Source organism: Grus americana, chromosome 20 (genome assembly GCF_028858705.1).
Source record: "Grus americana isolate bGruAme1 chromosome 20, bGruAme1.mat, whole genome shotgun sequence".
Lineage (NCBI taxonomy): Eukaryota > Metazoa > Chordata > Aves > Gruiformes > Gruidae > Grus > Grus americana.
Window position 1 is genome coordinate 1,056,852 of NC_072871.1, and position 26,495 is coordinate 1,083,346.

Consider the following 26,495-nt stretch of genomic DNA (forward strand, 5'->3'; position numbering starts at 1 on the left):
ACGCTCACGAATCCCTTGCATGGGGACCTGCAGTGACTGTGGATCCACTGATCCCATGTAACAAAATTGTTTTCCCCACTCACCCGAGGGGACAGATTCCTGAAGCTTGTCAGTTCCCTTCCACACCTTTAACTGCCATGAGACCCACCCACGCCTCCTCCAGCAGGAATCACCCCATCTGTCCAGGAGCACTATTTGACTGCCATGGCCTGGCTGGGTCTGCCTGCCTCTGTGTCCTCCATTTCCATGTATGTAAGAGTTTGAATTTGGAGAGCAGGTTTTTAATGTGATACTCAGAGATCTGAATAGGGAGAAGTTTACATCTTTGTTACCTGAGCCTTGCATAAACCTTAGAGATCTTCAGCTACATTCCTTGTCTCATTAACCAAATACAAAGGAAAGGAGGCTGTTGGCAATGGAAGGGAATTAGAGTTCTCATCCTGCAAGTCAGGAAAGGCCTTTTGGCCCCATCTCCAGACAAGTACTGGTGACACGTGAAGAAAATCTGAGTATTACTGGGATATGCTTTTTGAATGTATCTATGTTTTGGTCTCTGCAATGCACAGTAAGGATCACCAGGAACTTTCAATGCCAAAAGTCGTAAGAAAAACCTTTGGGAGGACAGCCCTTCGTCTAGGCCTTATGGATTAAAAAAACAATTACAAAAATGGAGAAACAACCTAACAACAGCCTTCATTTCTCAGTGGCTTCTTCCATGGAAATTTGGATATGGCTCCTGAAGCCAAGTCCCACTCCAACCTCTGCCATGAAGAATCACTAATAAACAAGGTTCACATAACCCACAGCCCAAGCTCAGTACCAGTAACTTCTATAGAGTGATATTTTAGGACGCCAGGTGCTGGATGGGGAACACCAGCACCTGCTCATCCTATATAGTGTAACTCAGAAATAGTTAACCACATTGCGCAGTTCTCCATCGTGGACTGCTGTGGCAGCACAACAGCCTGTCTCTGAAATAGGGGAGGAGAAAAGTCACCCAGACTGGGACTGGATGCTTATTTCCAAAATCCAGTGGGACATTCATTATACACCCCGAATGTGAACTGCTCTCATCTTCCCTGTCAGCAGCACTGGAAAGTGAGGGTGTGTACATTCAAAGCTGCCTGCAAACAGATACTAGAAACAGTTTGATGTTTCTTTTTATCTGTTACATAGATCCATAATGACATTTCCTGTAAGTGTTAGTGTACTTCTGCAGGAGATTCTGCACCAGGTTTAGGTCAAGATACTTCTCCCCTGCTTGGTCTCTGGCCAGCTGAATAGGCAGGAGGCTTGCTTTTGCTTCCTAGACTTCCTTTCAATCTCCTCCAGTTGCTGCCAAACTGCCAGCAAAAACGTAGTCAGAAATGACAATTTCCTCCTTACGTGTCATCTAGTTTCCCACGAGGCCCATTCCCACCAATTGCTGCTTTATTTCCGATCTATACCAAGAGAAGGAGCAATCAGCCAACTATTTAGTGTCAGAAACAAAGAGCATCATTGTGAATGCTCTGCAGTCCAGATACTGCTGAGATCTGAAGAAAAAAGTCTCAATGCTATGAAGACCTCCAAAATTACTTCTTTTTCCTCCCAACTTAAACAAATAGCATGTCTTCAAATTCAGGCCCCAGAGAGAAGGCTGCTCCATCTGACACTCGGCAGAGACAGAGTTTGAGCCAACAAGGCAAGACAGACAAAAGAGTATTAGTTCTAGCAGTCTACAGGATACTAATAATTCATTGAAAAAAAAGTTTTAGTCTTTACTTCATCAGATGACAAATTCCCTCTGAAGACTAAGCAACACAGGTAGAGATGATCACGTAGCTCCTCTGTTCTGCTCTTGAAAAGTCATCTTCTCAGTGGAACCCACTGCTTCAGGCCGATGAAAAGGCCAAGTTCAAGATATTTCCAAAAATGAAAATACCGAGTTGATGAATGGTTACAAAAACACCCTGCCTCAAAATCTGCAGCTAGACAGCAAGACTGGAGACAGCATTGTGGACAGAGCATCCTATAACTGCTGCTATCAAGGTTTTTAAACTTTCTCAGAAAGCATCTGAGATGTGCTCCATTTGAGGCTGACATCCTGGAGAAGGAAGGGCAGGAGAGGAGCAATGTAGAGGGTAAGTCTCACTGAATGACCTCAAATCACCTCGTAAACTGAGTGCACTGTGCTACAGCCACACAGAACGGCACATGGTGTGCTAAAGAATACAGATGACACAGGTGATACTTGAAAGATGGGGGATTCTGCCTTGGCAGCAAGAAAAAGAGCTTGTTCACTGTCGTGCTTGGTCGTGATGGCTGCAGAGGAGCTCCCGGGGTGATGATGTAGCTAAAAAAAACTAAGGTACTCTTTGGGTTTCCAATCAGGGTACTCTCAAAGGGGGTTAGGAAGAAAATATTAGGTCTCAGTTCCTTCACTAGACCCAGTGCTGGTGCATGCCCTTCACGAAGGTGGTTAACACACATATTCAGGTGAGAGGGTAAGAGAATAAAAAAAGGACAAGAACAGCATACCTTACAATGGAAACATCAAGTCACTCCTTTGGCATCACTGGGAGGTTAGTCACTATGAAGTGACTTGACTGCAGGCTATACAAAGGTCCAGAAAGGACAGAAATTTGGTAACTTGGTCCTCCTTCACCTAGCAGACAAAGTTATAAAAAGGATCCAGTGTCTGCAAGCTATAGCTGGATAATTTTAGTCTTAATTTAGTGAGGATAATAATTCATCAAAATAATTACCTTAAGAGGTTGCTGTATTTTCTGTCACTCTTAACAGCAAGATTAGGTATCTCTCTAAAACATCTACGTGAGCAATTAAATCGAGGCAATCCTATAGCATGTGTTACTCCAGTCAGTCCAGAGATCATGGTGGTCCCTCATGGCTTTCCTGTCTTTGCTAAGACCTTCGAGCCCTGTGGATGGCAAGCTGCGGCAGTAAGTAGAAAATCTGGCAGACATTTCCACATGCCTCCTTGAAAAATACATAAATCCACACACTACCACGATGCACCACCACAACAGAACAGAGATCAGGTTATCTCAGCAACTTTGCTTTTTCCAGGTAAAATTTCTGGCTAATAATTTGTGTATCACATTTTTTCAGAAAGATCTTATCAGGATGGATAAGGAACCATTTGGATGTTCAGATGGAATTATACCATCATCTCTGGAGAAAAACCTATCCTTAATTAATACGATGGAAAGTGATTTCTTAACCATGGCCTGAAATTGAATATGCTGAGTGGAAACCTCTGCTACTGGAAACAGGTCATTTCACAGGAAAAACCCTGTGCTCAAACTTACCAAATTTTTAATGTGCTTCTTTACACATACAAACAAATATTGCCAGTGGAGCCTGTTGCTAAGGCACTGTGGGATCAGAGAGTGGGAGAAACATCTGAACACACAGATTTCACTTACTGAGATGGAGAAAGCAAAGACACACCATCCATCTGGAATCTGGATCTGTTTTTTTCTTGGTTAGGCAGAACCTGTGTGGAAATTGGAGGTGCTACCAAAAAGGATCCCTTTCCCTAAGAGGAAAAGCAATGATGGCAGCTGCCCTTAAGGAACACTGCATTTAAGCACTCCTGATGAACAAGTTGTATCCAGTGTCCTTCACGTTAAGAAAAGTAACTGAGCTTGATGAATTTCCTTGAGCATCTCAGGTGTCAGGGTAGATGTAGGTCTGTCTGTCCCCTACGGAGCCAAATATGATTACAGGGCTGGCAGGGTCTTCGCAGGCAGGGCTCATCCTGCAGGCCCTGAGAGAGGTGAGCAAGGCAGGACCAGAGGTGACAGCCAGGTTCAACCAAGAGTCCAGATCATCAGGAAGTTCATGGTGATAAGACAGGACCGTGGTAAAGCTGGAAAGTCCATGCACTGGTGAGGGGCAGGATCAGCTCTGGTGAGGATAACCAGGGCCAGACACATACCAGTGATCCTCACGGAGGTCCAGAGTGATGAGACAGGACTGACGTCAAGCTCAGCAGTCAGTCTACAGGTTGCAGTACAGACCAATAGGATCCACAGCCAGGCACGGGCATGTCTACAACTGAGCTGGAGACCAACGTCCTACAGTGTAGCTCAGGCAGGGACTGATGAGCTGAGCTGAAATAGGGGGTTGGAATGTGGGTGGAGGCCCTGTGTGAGGCTGGTCAGGGCCATCAGAACCTATTAGTGCATTCAGGGCTCTGACATCAGTTTAGATTTTCATCCTGGAAGCAATGGACATGGACAGCTGTGCAGATTTTAGTGCTCTCACCACATACCTACATGACCAGGGAGTCTTGTCGGTTTATCTGCAGTTACCAGAAGAGGATGCGGTGAGTGAACACTCCTGAGCCTGGATTTAATAAGCTGCAACCCACTCTCGGTGGCTCTTCTAGCCAGTCCACATCCGAAATGCATTAGGTTTTCTCCGCACTGTAAACACATCATCTAAGAACTAGCACCCGCAAATGTGGTTAAATCAGTTCCACCCTGCAGAGCAGACCAAGCCTGGAGGAGGACAGAAAGAAATCTCTGAACCCTCCCCATGTGCTCCTCTGTTCAGAGACATTTCTAAAACTGGGACAATGTCTACAATCCACTTTTTCTGGAAACAGCCTCTGACACCCTTCTTAGAAAGAGCAAATAGGCTGACAGAACAGCACAAGAGTATGTATTTTAAAAGAGTAATAGCCCAGTTCTAAACATATGAAAAAGCCCCTAGTCCTCACTAACAAAAGGGAACTTTCGAAGGAGACATTTGGCATTAACAATTCCAGGGAACCCCACAGCAGACCTCTTTTCCAGACAGCAGGTATCCAGCAGCACTGACCAAAAATTATCCTGCACAGTCTTATTGACCTTGCAGAATATGAGTCCTTGTTTTAGCCCATTTTCAATATTTTTTTTATCCATTATCACAGAAAATCAGAAAGACAGGCTCCGGAAGGGAAGCTTGCACTCCAGTAGAAAGACCAGAAAGCTGAATTGGTAATGCTGAAGTGTTTTCCTTACCCGCACCCACCACAGCTCATTTTTCAGCATTTGCCTTATAACCACAAGAACAAGACCAGGGTAAAGACAGAGTCTCAGCTTTACTTGACTGCTAGGGCACGAGAAAAGCCAGTTGTGCTTTTTAAAAGTCATGTGTTTACAGCTGCCTCACGGGACTTTGGTTTATAGGAATAGCAGAGTCTGAGCAGTAGAAAGGTGGGAGGATGTACTGCCTTGGGAGCTACTCATGCCCTCTCCTGTATGCTCATCAGGGCTAGTGGTTTGTCTTACTGGCCATGGGAACTAGGAGAGGAAAAAAAAAAAAGGTTAAAAAAGGAAAAAGAAAGTTTTATGGGGAGGGGTTAAATGTTATGAAAATATTATCCTGATCTTAAGTGTCCTCATAGTTAAAGATATTTGCTGAAAGGACTGGAAACCCATCTGCACGCACATCAGTGACCGCTGGTCTAGTCTGCAGCAGGGGCAGCTGCTTTGGCTTTCACAAAGGTTATGGCAGAAACCACGGTGCAAGAACGGCTTCAACCCCAGCATTTGAAAGAACATGCCTCCTCCTCCAAAACTGGCTTCTGGTAGTCAAAAAGTGGGCAACAAGACCCTGCAGCTGCACTCTGCACAGAGAGAAGGGCCGTATCTCTGTGGACCACTGGTATCTGCAGTCAGACCTGCAGGGCCCACTTCAGGTAAACACCTCTCAGAGAAGAACAGTTGTGTTTCTCCTTTATGCTGCGTAGCCTGGACTGGGACTAGCAGCTGCAGTCTGTTAATACAGATGGTTGGGAGGATGGAGAGATATCCACAGCGATAAATCCCCTTGAAATGGGAAGTACTGGGAAGGTAAGAAACTGTTCTTGCTGAGCAGAGATTCAATGCACAGTCCTTACAGCACATGGCTCCTTAGCTATACAGGGGTGGACTACAGACACCAAAGCCTTGGTGTCTGAGGGCCCATCTGTACTAGGAGATTGACCTACTGCTGATCCCCACCAATGGCTTTTCTGAGGACCTGGAACACCCGAATTAAGAGGTGGAGTTTGGGGGTGCAGGGATCTTTAAGAATAACTGTTATGTGTGCAATCATAGGCACTGGGTTAACTCCCTTGGGCAGATGGGAGATAATAAGACTAACTTTGTGTTGATGGCAGTAGAGGTATTTTTGCCCTACAATGTCTACCGCTATCTGGGTCTATCTCCATGCTCCAGAGAACCTTCATGGGAGCCACCAAGCCTTGTCCCACCTTAAAAGCGATAGTCTGGTGGACTATGTTCCCAATTTATTACTATATATGTCTAAAACCAAAGCTGCCTTACTGTAAGAACTTAAACCCCTACCTAAAGCTGGATCTGGTGAGGAAGGAGTGTGCGCTCCCTCTGCTGGCTGCGGATGAGCAGCTAAAGAAACCCACAAGCTCAGCTCATCCTTCCTCATCATCAGCCAAGATGCTGGCAGCCAGACAGACATGGGCAAAGAGCAACCACGCTGGCTCACAGCACTGAAATCGCAATAAAGCACTGGGCAATGCTATGAAAGAAGTGTGGAGTTCAAGTGTAAAGAACTCCTCTGCATACTTTTAAAGCACCCAAAACCAGCATGTAGCTAGATTTTCTTTCAACTGTTTTACTATAATTTTGCACTGAATTACACTAATTGCTCATTAAAACCTCCCCTTTGGGGAGTGCAGATCGTAGTGTCCCTCCAGAGTGCAGATCGTAGTGTCGTGTAGTATGCTGAGAACTGTCTTTTCCCGAGCTCCCTGAAATAAATATTTTATTGCCTGTGATTTACTAGCAAACTGCTAAGGTAATTTACATGATTTTGAAAACCAGTTTTAACTCACTGTCTGAAATAATTTCTCAGAAGCTCATAAGAAAGATGCTTCTTCCCTAGCATGTACGTTCACTTATTATTTAGGGGAGTCTAAACATTTTGTGCATCACTTCAGTTAGTTAAACAACAAAATAAAATCTCAAATCCCCAAGAAACATACGTAGAATTGCATGGACTTTGGTAAAAGCTCAGTGACGTTACAGACCTAACAGTAACAGTGTCCCTCTGAGAGGAGATTCCAGCTCAGCTTTACAGTGCCCTGGTCAGCACATGATCTATGTCCTGCCAGTTGCAATCCCATAGGTCCAGTGGAAGGATCCACATGAATGAAACTCTCTCTTGCAACCCTCGTGTCTACCACCAACCGCTGTAAATCACAGTCTGTAATGACATAGATCTCCAGCAGGATACTCACTAATAGGTGCATGCAGTGCCACATGTTCTTGGTAGGGAGTGTAGTATTTGTACTGCTTGCCACAGAATTCACAGGTGTAATTGCCAGTTTCTGTGAGGATGAGACAAATACAAAGATCAGAAAGGAGTGTAGCACCCTCTCACCCTGACTTCCTGACTTTTTACATAGAAACTGGCCAGGTGACAAAAACTAGAGCATACTCCTCATGCACTTAGAAATTATCTGCCCTGTAATTCACACATCCTTTTCCCCAACAAGAGGAACAGTTACAGCCACTGTCCAGAGTGATGGACCGTGCATTAAAAGTCCAGTAGAAGTGAACAAGCTACAGGAGATTATCCCAAAATTACAGCAAGTAAGTATGCAAAACAAAGGAGAGAATCCATTTCTAAAGTCTATATTACAGATGACAGAGTTTTGTCTTCTGGTTACAGACAATCTGTCATGCGTGGATAACAGGAACAGTCAAACTAGGAAACAAGAATCAAGTTTAAGTCTTAATTACAGAGCTTTCATATTGGGATTCTAGATTTCTCTTGCAGGAGGAGGGGCTCTTCTGCAATAACTGTGCTAATTCCTGCTTTGGGGGTACTTGAAACAATGAAGTAGTGTAATCACACACTGACACCTCCCACTCCTGCCAGTGCTAGGAAATACAGAACTAACAGCAAGCTGCAAGCCAAAGGAAAACCCAGGGACAATCAACTGTTTCCAAAATGGAGAGTTCAGAGAAATGCTTTGGCAAAGTCTGGTCTTCCTTGTTTCACCCTGATCTGTTTGATGAACCCACCACAAAGGCAGTGTGAATGCAGTTACCTGCCAACTCTGTCACTACACCTTAAGACCCTTCTCTAATGGCTGCCAGCTTGCTTTTCTCCTGAACCTCTTTCCTCTTCTCTTTGCAGAGACCTTGAGCAGAAAACAACACAAAGCTGCATTTCTTAGGGCCAGGGCTGTTGGTGTTTGGCGTTCATTTGAACCTGAACATATCTTTCAGCACCCCTAAGGTCCCAACACCTCTCTGTAACACAGTGCTTTCTGGTTTTCCTAGAGGTACTCCAGCTAATGCCAGATTTGAAACTCTTGTGCTTTCTTTCTCTTTCACATTTGAAGCTGTATAATAACTCATACTTGGACCAATCTTCTGGAATGGTTCCGGCTCCTCCTCCTTCACTTCATCTGCTGCTATGACGGCCTGGTCATAGGGGTCTGCAAGAGAACAGAACCAGCAAGACAGCTGACAACACCCTCAGGTTTTCCTTCTACAGCTGCATGGGCACTGAATGCTCCTGCACCTGTAATGACATTTCGATCTGTAACAAGATTTCAAGACAGGAATTATAACCCCAATGACCCCTCTGTCTGACTTGTCCCTCCTCCTCAGGTGCCCCAGGATTACCCCCGCCTCCAGCCCAGTAACATGTCTTGTAGGTATTTAATGTTTAAAAAATACAGAGAAAGACTGAATGAACACATTGCAGAGCCTGATCCATATTTTCTGATTTTCTTCCAGTGCATCTCCTATCTAATGATGTTATACTGTCTGAAAGTGGGCATGTAACGCAGCCTGCAAGCAAGTCAGCTAACGAATACTGACCAGTGACTTTCTACCATCTAACAGCACAGCTAGCAACAAATCAGAACCCAACCCACTTTATAAAATAATTTAATTTATGCCTTGAACAATTCACTAAATCACCGAAGACATGAAACACCTGCTTCGTTGATTTTCAGAAGCCTGATCAATTGTATGTACAACAAAAGCCTGCTATCTACTAGGGCTGGGCATCAACCTACTGGCTGTAGACACTGGGGGAGGGAGAGAGGATGCTCCCTCTCCACTGCAATCAGTGACAAAACTCCCTTGACTCTTACAAGTGTAGAATCGGACCTGCTGTGCCTGAACTACTGAATGCTTGAAAAAGTTTGTGAAATAAAGCACACAAAGGATCTCGGCTTACCTGCCCGGTTTTCTGGGGCCCCTTCCACACTAAAAACTAACACAGAATAGAAGAAGGAGGGGAAGAAACAAAACAGAAATTAAATCCTCTTAAATGGCCTTGTTTTCCTCCTGTATTTCACGCACCACTTCAGCATATGTCAGCCCCACAGAATAAACCAGGCTTTGTGCCCCAGTCCCTCCTCTTCCCAGCAGCATCCACACAGGAACTATTTGAGCATGCCCAGCCCTAATATACACAGATTCTCAAGGCCTTTGTTCTGACACTGACACAGCCCCATGTGAAGTTCAGATGTACAGCTGCCTCACACTTGTGTTTGCTAAAACACAACCAGCTCCTTGGAGGAACTGAGACAAAGCGTCCTTGCAAGACACAAGTGGAAGCCATTTCCAAAGCCCTCTTGTAACCCTAGGCAGAGCTCCCTGAACCATAGCTATGAAGACACATTTCTGACAGAAGCAGACACATTCATCTCACAGTGGCTTTCAGTCCCAGTAATTTAATTTTGGCTCCCCACGGGAGGAAGGGAGCTTGCAGTGGTGCACTGCAGGAGAACGCTGGCTGTTCTTAGAGCACGTTCAGATGTCCACACATTCCAGTTAAACCCAGCAATTATTTGGACAGCACGTATTGTGAAAAACCACTTGCTTTTCTGAGACAGTCCAGCCATTCAAAACCTTCTGCTTTCCAAGCAGTCTCTTTCTAAAACTCTGCCAGGGCTCCCTCCTTGGCCAAGCAAGAAGCAGTAACAACAGACTTGTAGCACACTCAGTGAGAGTTTGGAGTATCTGGGGGCTCTGAGTCGAGGAGCTTTAGATGCCCAGTAAGCAGGGGGCAAGCCAAAGACAGTATGTTGTTGCTTCTATTTCCCCCAATGTAGAAAAAAGAAACACTGCTTCTGGAGGAAGGTGTCTGCTGCTGTCTGAGTGTCACCAGCCTAGGCCACATCTACATTCACAGAGGAAAAACTGGCCTGTAAGGTCCACTGACAACCGCATCAGTTCACTACCACAGTGATTAACAAGAATGAAACAACATTTCTCAACTCTGAAATGTGGTTTCTCACAGAGGAGCACGTTGGGAATAAACCTGTGAAGTCAGAAACCAAAAGGCAACCAACTCTTGCCCAGCAAGTAGCCAGACTATTTACCCTGAGGCCCTCAGTTCTAGCATACCCATCCTAACCATGAACCTTAATACAACAGGACTGCAAGGCCCACAGGTCCCAGCAGAAGGTGTTATTTTGATGCACGCAAAGAGAATCAAACGAAGCAAACTTCTTCCTGCAGAGCCTGTGGCTCCACCGACAAAGGCAAGTGAGCCATGCTGTGCAATGCCCTGTGTCTGCGTCATGGGCCGCACGGTCCTGCAGAACCACATTTTGCCTTCCCCAATGACTTCTCATTCTACTTTGGATGTCTGAGTGTCAAAACAGTACTCACCATCCACGGCATGTAGGTCTCTGTGCTCTTGGAAGCAGCTATAATATTTATATTTTTTCCCACAAATGTCACACGTGTACCTAAAATTGTCTGTGGGAAGAAGAAAACAGGCCACTTCAGAAACTTTGAGGTAAAAGGCAAGCACTGCAGACAACGCTGCTCAGACACCCCCATGCAGTTACACTCACCCCACATGCTCTGCCCAACCTCTAAGGCACGCAGACAACCACTGCTTCACGATGTCCCCCACGTGCCCGATGCTATATGGCTTGGGGCATATCCTGATTTGTTATTCCCTATTCAGGCAGCTCTGCTCTCCCGTACAGCCTCCCTAAGACCTCACAGCAATGAAGATGCAGAGCAGCAGGCCCTGCTGAAATCTCCTTTGGAAGTCTGGGGTACAGTAGGCAAGTACTGGTCAGGATGGTGACAAATTGGTAGAACTAAACACAGAGTCAGGGTATGAGCGTTTAGAAGTCAAAGTCTTAACATGCCAACTACAACATGGACTGGATGTGCCTACACGCTCATATCACACCTGGTTCCCACTGCTGCTGCTTACTGATTACTAACTGCATCCATGATGCCATATGGGCACATTACAACAAACAACACCAAAGAGAACCAACAATCCAAAACACGCAGGACAGTAAGGTGCTCAGTGAACAGGAGGACTGATGGAGCCTGGTTGCATATATGTTTGTACCCTAGACCCCCTCCCTTCATCCCAGCCACAGCAGACCCCCTTCACCGCTGCTGTGTGGGGAAGACAGACAGATGCAAAAAAAGCTCAAGATGCTCAAGATGAATTGGTTTTGGTCTGACTGGGGACAGTGAATGGCTCAGCTATTACGTCAGCGTAAGAGGAAAATTTCAGTTGTCAAGTTGGTGGGGTTTTTCCATCCTCTGATGCCTGACATACACCTCGGGGTACAAACTGACAAAGTAGTCACTCCACTGCAGCTCGCAGCATTGTACTCATCAGCTGACCACAGTAGCCGATGGGTTGCACTGCAAACAAAGTAAACCACACCAGCTTGTGTGGCCACAAAGGATCTTGAAACTAACGTGCTTTACTTCACAAGAGGAGCAAGCCAGGAGTTTACACATCAGCTACTGTGGCTCCACAGATGAGCTGCCATTCAGTAAGCTCCCCTGCAGTAGCTCAGTTGTTTGTATTCATGTATCAATTCAACTAGCAAAGTTAAAGCCTTGTTTTTACCTCTTCCATAACGTGTTCAAACACACCAGACTATGCACATTAAGTAAGCTTTTATTTTACTTCTCAGTAATTTTATTTTTAAAATAAATAAATATTTTAAGCTAGTAGGCATTGGTACAGTCTAATCGCTCACTTGGGTTCACTACTGCAGTCCATCAGCACATGGGGTTTCAACACTATATGAAGAATCATTTTCCACCCTTTATTCTGCTTGGCAGAATGAAAGTAGAAGCTATGGTGATCTATAAGAGAAAAATGCCAAATATAAAAGGTGTTAAACAGCTGGGCACTGGAACTTTACCCCTGTTACCAAAAAATAATAGTATCTTAATCAGAGTACAGCAATGCAAAGCTAGTTCTAAGGGATTTTTAAAAGTCTAGGCTGAACAAGCAAGACAGAGTCCAGGCCTATATACTGAGACGAAAAGGATTCGCTGCTTCAGACAGTGCACTGCTTAAGGAAGAGGAGGAGGAGATGCAAAACACGACTGTGAGAACATTCAAGTGATAAAAGCACTGGTGGGTCACATTTAACTATGTTTCATTATATATATAATCTTATGCAGTCTCCTTCTGTGGTCATACAACTGTGCTGAGGGTCTCAGTCTACTCTGGACCCTTTTTGATGACAGAGAATCTAATGATTGCTAGTGAATATCTGTATATCTGTTGCAAAAAGCCCATTTAGTCAATTATTAGCAGAGAAAATTCATAACGTGTTATCAGTAATCAGTCCCACATCAATGGGCGTCCCAAAGACAAGAAACCAACCTCCTTTTTGAAGTGTAATGAGCCACACGGTAGATGAACTGAAGACTAATTCTTTAAAGCAGCAGCAAATACCAAGCCTTTCAATACCTGCATTTGGAGGAAAAACTATTATGGCCTTAGTTTGGGAGAACAGTGCTCAACAATTAAGATGACTTGTTAGAACAGAATAAAACTAAACTAGGCACACCATCTCAGAGACTCAAACAGGAATGGCTATTTGTAGTCTCTGTAATGTAGGAAAGATTGTGGGGATCTCACTGTCAATGGCTGGGACTTGAGTAGCATGTGCTCGGTATGATGACCACTTCCTTCCCTAGGCAGTATGGGGAAAATGAAAACACGATAAAAAGTGTAACAGCACACCCCAGGAGAATAGGGTTTTGCTTGTTTTGTTAGGGGACTGTTTTCCCAAAGGAAGAATGACCTCCAGAGATTATAGTGAAACAAGTCGTTATGAGAAGTAAGAATTTGTTCCAGTTGGTATTGGTACTGATCTCTTCCTCGCCTCTTTAAAGGAGGTAACACTCAGCAAATGGTGCCAAGTCTCAGAGACGAGGAGGTTTACGTAGAATTCAGAAAGTACCACGAGACTGCCAATGTGTAGCTAAGCTTTACCCTCTCTGAACCAACGGTCACTCTTCCAAGGCTGTGCCCAAGTGCGAGACTTCCTTCTCACCCATTAAAGCTGTCTTTGCTGACAGCTGTCGAATACTTCCCGTGCTGTTCCCAGCAGTGACAGCTTTCTTAGCAAGAAAACTCACTGAGCAGAATTAGCCTCTATGCTACTACTTTTCCTGCTCTGGGTTGTATCTACTACACCAAGGTAGATTCCAGCCAGGGCACCCTCCCCACTATATGTAACAATACAGCTTTCAATGCAAAGAGCTCCAAGGGACCCGGAGTGCCCAGGTGTGCCTGCAAGCCCATACTGAAACCCTAAACCTCTGAAGAGATGGTACCAGACGTAGCCGAACTAATGCTACTTAAGCCAGTCCACTCAGATTCAAGCTCTCTCCTATCACCAGGTAGACACTAACACAGTGCAGGTCCACCAAAAGCAAAATCATACCAAGAGGCACTATTAGACCTTAAGCAAAAATACAGAGTAAGATACTAATTAGCCCACCAGCACAGAGGTTCGGTGCTGTCCCTTACTGGTATTCAGGCAACAGTCCTGCAGAACATATCCTTGCTGCAAGCTGAGCAATCACCCTATTACACTGCTGCAAACCATGAGTTTCAAAATGCTTAAAAGACATCTAGTTAAAAACCAAACTCCTGCAAATATCATTCCTCCTTCATGCTCATGAGGTCTAAGGAGTAATGGCCTTGTATCCTTAGTCAGCCCACATTTAATCTTGTGAAACACAAACGCTAAAATACAGCATCGGATCTTACTAGACAAAAAAGGCAAGCAACAGCCTTGTTACAATGCAGTTCCTCGGATGTAAAGGACTGACATACTGAGATGGCAAACATGCAGGTTTTTCAAGTACCCCAAGAAACAACTCCATGGGATCTGAAAGCATTTTGACCACTCTGCTTGCAAGTGCACCTCCAGTAAAAGGGAACGTGCTGCTGTTTTCTGCCTGTCTCCAGGGCCTGCTGCCGGCTGGCTCCTGCCGCACGGTCTGTGCTCAGCAATGACTCGTAGCTGCTGAAATACCCTGCCCTAGGGATGATCAGCCAGCTCATCTTTCTTCCCAGATGTTGCATTAAATATTTTGAGATTTTTTTTTATTGTTTTGCTTCAAACATTGAGCAGACTAGAAAGCACATACTTCATTTTGGCAGGAAAGAGGGAGGGCAGAGAACACATGCCTAACAGTGGCAGGCAGAAGAGGAGGCTTCCTTCCTTAGGGCTCTTGGCCCGGAGCCTCAGTGGATTTTGCTCTAGAAACCCAGCAAGGGAACGATAGCAATCAGAAATTTGTTGAAAGGTCAGGACTTCTCTATCACAAGCTAAAAATACAGATCACTTAACCCACCCTCGTAAGTGCAGGAATTAAGACCACAAAAACTGCATACAAACCAGTTTCCATTGGGCTCAAAGAGCTCTGTGCAGCATCACAGAAACCCAAATTGGACACAGTTACATATATCATCCAGATGACATCCCTACAATGATGACAGCACATCTCATTACAGGTGCAGAATGATGGGGTCTCCACACAGCAGGCTGCAGGACCTTCTTAAGGACTCCTCCAAGATGAAGAACAATTTTCACCTGACCCAGAATTCATACTGACCTTTCCAATGGAAGAAGCCACAAAAGCTACTTGATAGAGGAGCTCTCACAGCAACTAGGCACTTTGCAGATACTCTTGAATCCTAAGTGATCCTACTCTTGCAGAGCACTGCAGAAATAGCTGTCTAGTAGGGACAGCCTCCAAATGTGGAAGGGTAAAACTGCTGAATGTAAATAGATTGCAACAGTCTGCTGAATTATTTCTAAAATCTAGCAGTGGTACAGGTCCCAGTCAACAAAAAAAGCAGCAAAACTAAAATAGAAAAGAGGGCAGTCTGGACAGCAGTACTTGTCCTGCTCCATGGTCAGGGCAGCACTTTTATGCCAGAAGGTTTGAGAACGGCAAAGGAAGCACCAAACTCAAAAAATCCACGTTCCTGGCTTACCCTGGGAAACAAGGTTTCCCAAATAGTTCATAAAGTCCCGCAGCATCTCTGAAAGGGGAGGGGGGCTCGATTTCTTACAGTTAAGCCCGCTGCAATACATTTATCTGTCATCTCTCTATTTAAGGTTGTGATGTTTCTCCCTCCAAACAGGCTTTCTGAGCAAGGCTTACATGACAAAGTATCAGCACCGTCCCTCCAACCAGGGCCAGTGGGTTGCGGGACAGTCCATGAGATGCTTTTATGCTCAGTTTCACATTCCTCAACTGTTCCCTGAAAATCTGCTGGCAAACGCTGGAGTCTTTACAAGTCCTGCTGGTGATAAGCACAGAGGGCTGGAGCTGGTGAATGGCTGTGAGGCAGTACCTGAAAAAAGCATCACCTTTCCTGGGATGTCTGCCTCACTGAAAGGAACCATAAGCAACTCCAATGCTCTTCAGTAAGAGTCAAAGTCACCACGGCTAAACCACCTGACGCAAAGAAACAGGACAGGCTGGCATTTTCTGAGGTATGTGCTGCATGTTTGACACTGGGAAACACCTTTCTGAGCTGTGCCCAGCAGACGACCTGAGCAGCCTCCCCAGAAGAAGATCCAGAGTGCGGCTACTGCTTCCTTACAACAGAGCAGAGAGAAATAAAGCACATCTGGGACCCTCACTTGTTTCTGTAGATTCCACCCAGGGCAGCACAAAAACAGCTCTGGAGAGAGCCTGCTTCTCCTCTCTTTCTGCAGCCAGAGGGGCACCTAGATGGAAAGGATCATATTTATGGCTTCCTAAGCTAGCAGGATATTCCCCGTGCAGGTTCACGGACAATTCCTTTGACCTAACCCTTTGGCATTTCAGGGGCTTCCTTCTAGATGCCGGACTGGCAGTGGGGAGAGGTAAAATTCAAGTTTGCAGATACAGAGCTTATTGCCTGTAGACTTCCATCTACTCCTCATTCAAACTGCATTCTTGCGCAGCAGTTACAGCTTTATAACTGCATTTTACAGCCAAGTAGACAGTTGCCAGTAAAATCAGTTGCAATCTACATCAGAGCTCAACTTAAAGGTGTCTAATGGCAAAATTCCTTGAAAAGGGAGCAGGACTGAGCCCAACGTCAGCAGCAACCCCTTAAGAGGATTAAAGTATCCAGAGTTACATTAGTAAGGATTAAATAATAATAAAATCCAGAAATTTGGAAAGGACAGAAACCCTCACACAAAGGCACAAGCCAGCTCCTAAGTGGGGGTTAGGAAAAAACTTCCCCTGTGGGCAAACTATTCCGAGATCACTCATTTCATGAGCATTTACTTCCTTCCCACAAACATTTGGCCTTTGTCAGGAACACAGGAGACATCTAGGCACACGCTGGCTTAAGCTATCATGGTGCTTCCCATGCTTCGTCAAGGGGGGGGTCCCTCAGGCTGCAAACTACCAAGCCAAGAAAAAGGTAATCCCAAACCCTCAGAGAGAGGGGGCAAATCCCTTGAAATTACCTCAAAATGGTGCAAGATTTTAGCTCACCTTCAAGCTGGCAAGGGGCTAAATGACAGGTGAGAAGGGATGGAGCCACAGGCTTGCGCTCAGTTTCTCACTTAAGCATTTCAGAGCTTAGTCCCAGCTCCTAAGAACAGCTGCTGCAGATGCATTCAGCAGCTACAGGATTGACTTCACCTTACAGCATTTTTTTAATCTGCTTTCAAGTAGGTGGCCAGTCAATTCTACGAATTCTGTGATACTTTATCCAAACCACGCGTCAGCTGAATGTATCGCCATGATGGAGATTTAAATGCAGACCATCCAGGGCTGTATGTAATTCCTCCAGGTTTGGAAACTTGATGCCAGACTAGCAAGAACTGCCATACAGAGGGGAATATCCTGAATTAATTTATGAAAGACAGCCCCCTTGTTCATAATAGTCTGATGGTCACATACTGTAATTTTTTTTTTTTTAAACATTTTGGGGAAAAAGGTGTTTTGGGTACTACTCACTGGATGTTGAGTGCGAAAAGACTTCCCAGGCATTCTCAGGATGTTACACATCAATGGATTTCCTTCTCCCACAGTTAAAAGTATGTTAAAGTTGAATCCAGACAGCAAATATCAGCAATTTAAAGTGAAAATATGATGGCATTTTACAATTATCCCCAAAATCAGCATTATGAACCAGGATATTCAGACTCCATGACAAAATTCAGACACACCAGACAATATAATTAATGCCACCAGATCTAGTTTCATACTTCTTCATTCTGGTGTCACTTCACAGCAGTGCCGGATTTTTTTTTTATTCCAATTGTAACTAAGTGTAAGATAAAAAATTTTGAAAAGAGCGTGCTATGGTGCTACTACCAGCAATTTGACAATGAACAGCCTCAACTTCGCATAGTTAAAAAAAATAGGTGTACTTGTACATGCCCAACTTGTTGATGCAGGAAGATTTATCTTTTATATCAAGAAGGATGCCGAATCTCTGTCTTAAGTGAAAAATTAAATTCAGCCCACATTGTGGAGTTATGCACAACTCACAATAAAGGCCATTTTATTTTAACCTGCTTTTGGAATCAGAATGGTTTGGCTGGCAGCACGCTATTTATCTACTTCACAACTCTTTAGATTAAATGATGTAGCACTGAGAGTTTCATAAGGAAAAGCAAACCTCATCTTGACTTTTTCCTACTCATTTGTCCGTGACTAGAAATTTTGTTCTGTGATTTCCAGATGGGAATTCACATGGAATATCACTGCTTAGTTTCCAAAGTGGAAAGGAAAAGTGATAGTTAAATGACTGAAAGAGAGATCCTGGCTCCATAAAACTTCGTAAAGAATAAAATCAAATTAAAACATGCTAGGAAGGATGCAGGACCCTCCTCTCTACAGTCACCCAAGACAATCAAGAACTCCAACCTTTTTGTTTAGGTTGAAAGGAAGAGGTCTTAAGAAGGTAATCCTTGCACTGCTCTGCCTTTCCAAGTTATGAATCTCCTTAGAAGTGAAAATACCGAGAACTTAAAATATGTAAAGTGTTTTGGGTTTTTGTGTGCTATTCAGGTTCAACCTTGCTGAAATGCCAACAAGCAGCTCAAGAGACAAAGGTTCAGGCTGAAAGAATTTGGAATAATTAATCGCATTGCTGTTTGTACACCTTTTCTGTTGCTAAATCTCAACCCCTCTTGGAAGATGGAAAGTGTATTCCTTTTTAACAAACGGTAGAGGGATGTATTTCTATCTTCAATAAAGCTCTCCTGGCATTTTCAGGACAAACTGACGGATGATCAGAACAGTCTGGAATTATTAAAATTCTTATTCTTTTTTATTAGAATAAATATATTTCTTCATCAATTTTGCTGCCTAGGAACTCTGTAAGAGATATGTTGCAAAGCATTAACATCTAGATTTCTGTAAACATGGTCTATTTGGTCAGTATCTGGGAAAGGGGCAGAATTTTTATGGGTATATTAGCAATTTTCTATATAAGATCATGTGAAGATCACAGATTTATAGACAACTTGAAAGCCTCCTTTTCTAAAATCTTAGATTAAAACTACACACAGAGAAACTGGTCCTCTACAGAGCTACGGAACTGCAGGACTTGCACAAACATCAAAACCTCCAGCATGACTGCATGTGTGTCATGCTCCTGAGCACAACTTATGTGGTTATAAAGCAAGAACCCCTAACAGGATACCCAAAGTGAGACCATCCAAAAAGAACCCTTAGTATAACAGTGATGTCAGAAGAGCAACTTCAAATTTACCCTATTAAAAAACAGGTCCAGGAACTGTTACCTATTTCACCTAGCCTTAAAAAAGGCGTCGGTGCTGTAATGTGAAAGCTCTGGATCAGAACTAGCAAACTGCAGCAGAGAAAGGCAAAGGCAAATGGATCTCCTGTGTTACAGAAAACCTGAGAAATAAGTGAAATGGGAGAGCGATGAACTCTCTCCCATTCCAATCCTGCAGAGTACTCAGAGAAGGAGAATGTACAAGCAAAACAGGAGTAACCTGTGTTACGGTGCAACAGACAGTGCTGCACCTTCCCGAAAAAGTCTTGTTCCAGGGGAGAATGAATGACCCCAGCCCCAGAGCTGCAAAGAAATATGCTTTTGTGAAAGGCAACAACTACAGCACTGAAGGAACATATCTCAGGCCTTAAGGTCAAAATTTCTTCACACTGTAGATCCCAGAACTAAGTTCCTTATTATTTTCTTAATGTCCTCCTCCTGCACTGAAATTTATCATTCTTGGTCTCAACCCATTGGTCATTTAAATTTGAAGATGAACATATTCATCTGCTTGTTAGGCAAATGGGAACCTAAAGAGACTGTACTTACTCAAAATGCAAACACATTAGAAAAATAAAAACCATTTTTATAGCTCTCCCCAAGGAGTGGGAGAATTATTAAATAAGAATATTGGAAAAATTAATCACAAAGTTGTAAATGACTAACCATTCACTTCAGCATGTGTAGGTGGGTGTGCACATACACACACATCATTTACATTAGGCTTTTAATTGTGTAAGGCATTAGTAAGTTTTACCAAGCACAACAGTGGAACTTTCCATTTTTTGCTCTGGTACCTGCCAAAAAGGAAATCAAAAGCTAAAATTTACTTTAAGGAGACATTAAGGTTGCAAATTTGAATATTTAAAATTAATCAAGAAACAGAGATGCTAAATGTTCTTCCTTAACCTTAAACTAACACCAGCAAACCACTTACATATCTTTCCATCAGTAGTCAGAACACTAAAATCACCATATCCTGTATGCATAAGGTCTGGGCAAGAAAACCTTAATTTTGAATATAATAATTTCATGGTTTAAATTCACAGCCCTCAAAATGTTTTTGCACATGCAAGGCATTAGCACTCTGCCTCCTCAGCTAATGTTTGCAAGGCATATTCCAGCCCACATCCTTGCTTCTAACCTTTCACTGCTTTTTAAAATAAATTCCCTCTTAGGCTGAACTTTCTCATGCTTAGTCAGAGCCCAAAGGGAAATATGTTTTTAAAAGATCAGGCCAATCATTTTTTATTTATGGGGTTGTGAAATATTTACTATGTATTCCATTTTGGGAAAAAAAAAAATTGCCATTTTCTTTTTTTCTTCTTGTAACTAAATAATGTCACACAGTGAAGACATGCACTCCTCATGGATGCTCGCCTGCACATAAGTGATGGGTTTGAATGCATTTGGTTAAGAAATTGGACAGAAAAACATTCTGTTTGCAGCCTACAACATCCTCAGACCCACAGGAAAGTCAGTGTCCTCCCTTCCACCGAATGTCCTACCTTAGCCCAGCATCCAGGTACAATCTAGCACACAACAAGCAACTATGATAGTACTATTAATGGGAAAGGAGAAAATAAAGCTCACAGCTATGGCAAGCCCAAGCTTGGAGTCAAGCTCTGAACCAGGGATGGTGATGGCATTCGGCTGGTAACACAAACCCAGAGATAGTGGGATGTCCTGCCTGCTTCATCACATGCATAGCTGGGACTGGAGTACCTCTTCTGAAGATCATTTTGGTACCTCTTGTATTACAAGGATATCTATTCTTAAAAGCAGTTATTTTTATCTCTGTGACCCTGCAGTAGATACTGTGCATCCCTGTCTTCCTTGGTATTTGCTCCTGTATTGGTTTTGTGTGGCAAGGTTTTGGTAGTGGGGGGGGCTAAAGGGGTGGCTTCTGCAAGAAGCTGCCAGAAGCTTCCCCCATGTCTGACCGAGCCAATGCCAGCCGGCTCCAAGACGGACCCGCCGCTGGCCAAGGCCAAGCCAATCAGCCATAGTGGTAGTGCCTCTGGGATAACAGAGTTAAGAAAGAAAAAAAAACTAGAAGCAGGTTTTTTTTCAGCCAGATAGAGTGAGAAGATGTGAGAGGAAGAAGTCTGCAGACACCCAGGTCAGTGCAGAAGGAGGGGCAGGAGGTGCTCCAGGCACCGGAGCAGAGATTGCACTTGCAGCCTGTGGAGGAGACCATGGTGAGGCAGGCTGTCCCCCTGTAGCCCATGGAGGATGACGGTGGAGCAGGTGGAGACACCTGAAGGAGGCTGTGACTCTGTGGGAAGCCCACACTGGAGCAGGTTTGCTGGCAGGACTTAGTGACCCCATGGGGACTGCATGAGCAGTCTGGTCCTGAAGGTCTGAAGGTCTGCACACCGTGGGAGGTACCCATGCTGGAGCAGTTAATGAAGAACTGCAGCCCATGGGAAGGAGTCACGGTGGAGAAGGTGGTGGAGGACTGTCTGCCATGGGAGGGACTCCATGTTGGAGCAGGGGCAGAGTGTGAGGAGTCCTCCCCCTGAGGAGGAAGGAGCAGCAGAGACAACGTGTGGTGAACTGACCACAACCCCCATTCCCCGTCCCCCTGTGCCACTGGGGCAGAGGAGGGAGAGAAAACTGTGAGTAAAGTTAATCCTGGAAAGAAGGGAGGGGTGGGGGGAGGTGATTTTAAGATTTAGTTTTCTTTCTCATTACCCTACTCTAATTTGATTGGTAAAAAATTAAATTAATTTTCTCAAGTTGAGTATGTTTTGCCCGTGACGGCAACTGGTGAACGATCTCTCCCTGTCCTCATCTTGACCCACAATCTTTTTGTTGTATTTTCTCCCCCCTGTCCAGCTGAGGAGGGGGGTGACTGAGCGGCTTTGGGGGGCACCTGGCCTCCAGACAGGGTCAACCCACCACAGCTCCTGTGTGGCACAGCACAAGGAAAACGTGCCAACTGTCTTTTCCTTCCCCAGATTGCACTTGGTGAACTGGTAGCCTTGGAGTTGAAATGCTGCTCAGTATTTTATAATTGTAGTTTGCAGTATGATTTTGGTCTGTACCACAGCAGTCTGCCGAGGAGAGGAGAATGCAGTCCATCCATTCCTTACTCTCTTCTTGAGGGCCAGTTTTGAGCTGGAGAGGATGCTAAAGCCTGGACTGTATCAAAAGAGCTCAAGAACTCTTCCTATCACCAGCTGTGCCCTGTCTTCCCGGGAAGACGTATCTGTGCTTTTCTCTGTGTAAACCTTCGATTACACAAACTTTGTACCCCCAACGCAATAACACAACTCACTTCAGTAAGGAAAGCAATGAATAATACATTAAAAAGTTGCTATAAACTGGGAAGGGTGATCAAGTCTGGCCATAGAAGGAAAGACAAGACTTCAGTTTAACTGCAGCAAAGAGGCAGCAAGTCCCACCTGGGGCTAGCAGGGAAAGCACTGGGGAAGGCCTCACATCTGAGAGGTCGAGGAAAAGTCTGCACAGTAAATTCCTAAAGAACACATTAGAAAAACAACCCTGAAGATGTTCTATCTACGAAGCAATGAAACCTTTCGAAGCCCAAATCTACTTTTAAAATTCTCGCAAGCTCACAGCTATCAATGCCAGCCCAGATTTTTGTCAGCGACAATCCCCAGTTTCATCGAGTCATTTTTAGCCTGCCTTTGTGCAAGGGGAAGGAGTCCTCTTGAGATGACTAGAAGGAAACGTGCATTCAAAGGCTAGCTCAGAATCATGAACTCTAGTTTCAGGAGCAATCAGCAGCTACTCCTAACGAACAGACACTCGCTGCCCTCACATACAGACTGATGATTTCCGGTTAACTCAGGCCAGCGCCCTGCAGCAGGCTATGAGCTTTTCGCTTGCAGGGTCCTTCCAACAATTCTCAGAGAGTCCCTAACTCAGGCAGCTCCTCCAGTAAGAGCCATTACTCACCCCAGCACACGCCATGTTTACCTGACCACAGAGGAGCGTTTTTTTCCTCCCTCAGTAAAGCACAGTTGAAAACCACCTCTGTGGGAGACAAGAGGGACACTCCAGACCTGCCTTCTGCTGCTGTTGTGCAGGGCATGGGAGTTACTGTCCCTCAGCTCAGCTCTGCGGCTGCTCCCGTGCTCTGCCAGCTGCCACTGACTCCTGCCCCACAGGGTGCTCCTGCCTGGGGGGAGGTCGGGGGGCTCCTGGGTGGGGGTATGACACTGCTGACCATGGCTCCCATCTGCACTGCTGCTGTCCTCAGCCTTGCCTCAGGCACTGTGGGGCTGCTGCTCGTCATTGGTTCTGCCAGTTCCCATATACCTTTCTCCCCAGTGTTCAGTCACAAGACCATTAAGGGCTCTGGTAAATCCATTTTTTTCCAGTAAATACAGTCACTTCTCTGTCCCCTTCAAAAGGCAACATGGAGAGACTCCTGCATCCTTCCACAAGAGATTCACGCCGGACACTCTCTTTTTAGTGCCAGAACTTCCCACCCCCTCTGGAAAAACTTCACACCACTGTGGTCTGGGAAGAGCCACTCACCAGGGTATGTGGAGGAGACATAACATTATCACACTACATCCAAAGACCGCTGATAACACAACAGGGCGGTCTGAAATACCATCTACCTGTGAGATGGTAATACTGATTTTCAAAAATTATTTGCAAACAGGAAAAAGGGTTTCCAACACAACAGAAAGGCCAAGAGACACAAAGAAAAAACAGGCTGTGTTACTGGGGAACAGTCTTGGGATTTTGTGGGATCTGGCCCCAGAGTTTTCAACCAGTGGGGCTGGCCGCAGCAAGCATAACTGTACTATGAAAGTTCCTCCCGTTTATGCTACAATACAAGGCACGAGTGAAGGAGGCTGTCAGGCACTGCCAGGCAAAGGATAGTCTGGGCTTACAGACACGATTCATATGCTGGGCTCTCAGGAACCTCCCACATGGTAAAATCCACGTAAGAGCTGTGTAGGAGTAACCTGCTGGCAGCATGAGCACAGGATCTGCTTTTGAGAAATAGCACAACATCCAGCTTTGCCTCTTGAACAGAATTGCATGTACACAAAAGCAGGAGATGGAGACAGAAAGAACAGGATCTACCAGAAAACAACCATCAGTGGTCTTCCAACCTCCAGCAAATGTCACTGAATTGCCATAGTAACAATCGGCAACACTGCTAGGAATGAAAGCAAGCAGAACATTTGAACCGCGTTGTTTTAGAGGAACTGTTTTTTGATGTTGTCTTCCTGCACATCACAGAATGACTGGCTGGTGGTATGCTAACGGTCTAACAGAGCAAACATCACACTCATGGCTAATACTGCCTGTGAGCACAACCTGCTTTTAAAGTACAACTTGCTTGTCACAGTCCTCAAAAAAAGTTGTTACCAGGGCAAAAGAACAGAGCAAACCACACTATCAGTGAGCTCCTCTGAACTCCGCCAACCTGACTGACACACTAGAGATGAAGTCAAGGCTCCCAAAATCACTTCCTGATTCTTCTCACTTTTAACAGCATTTTATTTAAAAATTCCAGGAATGGTACGACTCTTCCCCACAGTATTAATCACCACTGCTCCATTAGGCTCAGGACTTCTCCCTTGAGAAGAGGAACACTTACTAAGACCCAAACAGCTAACCAGGCATACATGAAGTTAATACACCAGCTATACTTTAAGAAACCTTCAGATTTTAGTAATTCTTTCCCTCCCATTTCTCTGTGCATTTGTTTTCTACTTTCTTTCACAGGGCATAGAAATGCAATCCAACAGCATAAGGCTGTGCCCAGCAGACAGGGGCTGGGCTGTAAGCCCAGAGACTTTGCTTTCTTCCTTTGCCACTCGCCCATTGGTTGCCTCTGGCAAGTCATTTTCTCTCAGTCCCGCTGCTTCCCCACCTGCCTGCAGAATACCAAACTCCTCTGTAAAGTGATCCCAGGCTCTTCCAGGCAAAAGGCTCAGAAGTACAAGGGACTAGTAGCACTATTTGCTGTATTTGTTACCATTTGGTATTTTGAAAACAGGTACTAAAGGCCATTAGTAAGTTGAAATTAGGCAAGTGTCATATTAACAGTTGCCAGAACAACATTAATTCTGTCCAAGGCTGGTCCAAAGAGGCAGAGACACTATTAGACAAAGCAGTAGTGAGCATGCAGATAAAAGCTTAGGTGCTTATGCACTCACAGATGAATTAAGGTTTCATGAGCAACCATAAAACTCACAGTCTAACTTTGAGCTCTGCAATCCAGTTATGGTTATTTTGGAGTTCTTGTACATAAGTTCCTCACTCCTACAGAAAAGAGTAATACCAAAATCAAATAGCCTGAATATTACAATCCATAATCTGTAGCAGAGTTGCAGATCTGGAAACAGTGAAGGCTACCATGCTCCGGAGACCAGGGCCGTGCTGGTGGAAGCTCATACTCCCCTCCGCCTCCTGGGGATGAGCCCAGAAACAAACTGTCAGCATGGAGACCATCCTGGGATTTCTTCCTAACCTAAATGCAGCTCCCAGGTATAGGCACTGCCATGGGTAGGACTGCTGCTCCGACACTGGTGCCAGCCTAGCTTTTAAAACTACTGTCCTCAAACTGTGACCTGTGCACTGAATGCAACCCAATAAACACAACCTGCTTCATGACCCAGCATAGTGCAAAGACCTGTTCACATCAGAGGTGATGCTTCCCACAGCTGTGTCTCTGGCACACTGCTCCTGCTGGTGCAGGGCTTGTGGACCCCTGCTTGTCACTGGTTTTACTTAGTGATCTGTCAGGCTGCCAAGAATTTCCTATGGTATGTCAGCAGCAGGAGGGAGACTGTTTTTACAAAGGTTTTAACTCCCCTAAACATGACTGGAATTTCCACAGGGAATGATGACGCAGATCTAGCCCAAACACCTTCTTCCCAAGGACTTCCAAAAGTCTAGAGCAAACCACAGAGGTGTATAAGCATCTCAGAAAAGACTGCCAGACTCTTCTACAGGAATAGTCAGTGACCTAGATGTCAGACTGGCCACCTCTGCCTCAGAAAAAATATCAAATAGGAAGTTTTTTTCAAAACCTCTCTCCTCCCTTCCTCCTCCCTGCCAATCAAAGTTGGTAGCAGTCAGACAAGCCTTTTAATTAACACATTAGCACTGTGGGTTGCATTGTCTCCTTTTCTCTACATGTGGGAATTCTGGTCTTGGACTTTGAGCCAAGGCTAGAAAAGTAGCTCCCAAAGCCATGCAACTATGTTCCCATGAGCACATCCTCTCCTCAACACCACAGATGTGTGTCCCTTCAAGAATGGGTCCAAAAAATAAAAAAGGGGGAGTTCCAGAGACAAAATCTATAGACTGAAAACCCCAAAGGCCGAAAATAACCAACTAAGTGCAATAGTTTTTCCTCGAGGGAGTCTTGAAAGCGCCTTCCCAGCTGGAAAGTCTAAACACCACTGTCTCCTCTTTAAGCAAGCAGCAAACAAACAACTGGCCTC

At 44.8% G+C, this 26,495-nt stretch overlaps 1 protein-coding gene across 22 annotated transcripts in view; it reads right to left on the minus strand.

Moving 5' to 3' along the window:
- Positions 1-26,495, minus strand: part of ZNF618 (zinc finger protein 618) — a 166,154-nt gene that overhangs the window by 36,532 nt on the left and 103,127 nt on the right. For 20 of the 22 annotated variants that reach the window (XM_054848318.1, XM_054848324.1, XM_054848315.1 and 17 more), the window contains 4 exons: positions 10,656-10,745; positions 9,214-9,249; positions 8,384-8,461; positions 7,253-7,342 (listed from right to left, as the gene is read on the minus strand). In XM_054848318.1, the coding sequence (XP_054704293.1) occupies positions 7,253-7,342; positions 8,384-8,461; positions 9,214-9,249; positions 10,656-10,745 (294 nt within the window). The remainder of the gene's footprint in view (positions 1-7,252; positions 7,343-8,383; positions 8,462-9,213; positions 9,250-10,655; positions 10,746-26,495) is intronic. The other 2 variants (XM_054848304.1, XM_054848313.1) reach the window with 2 other exon arrangements.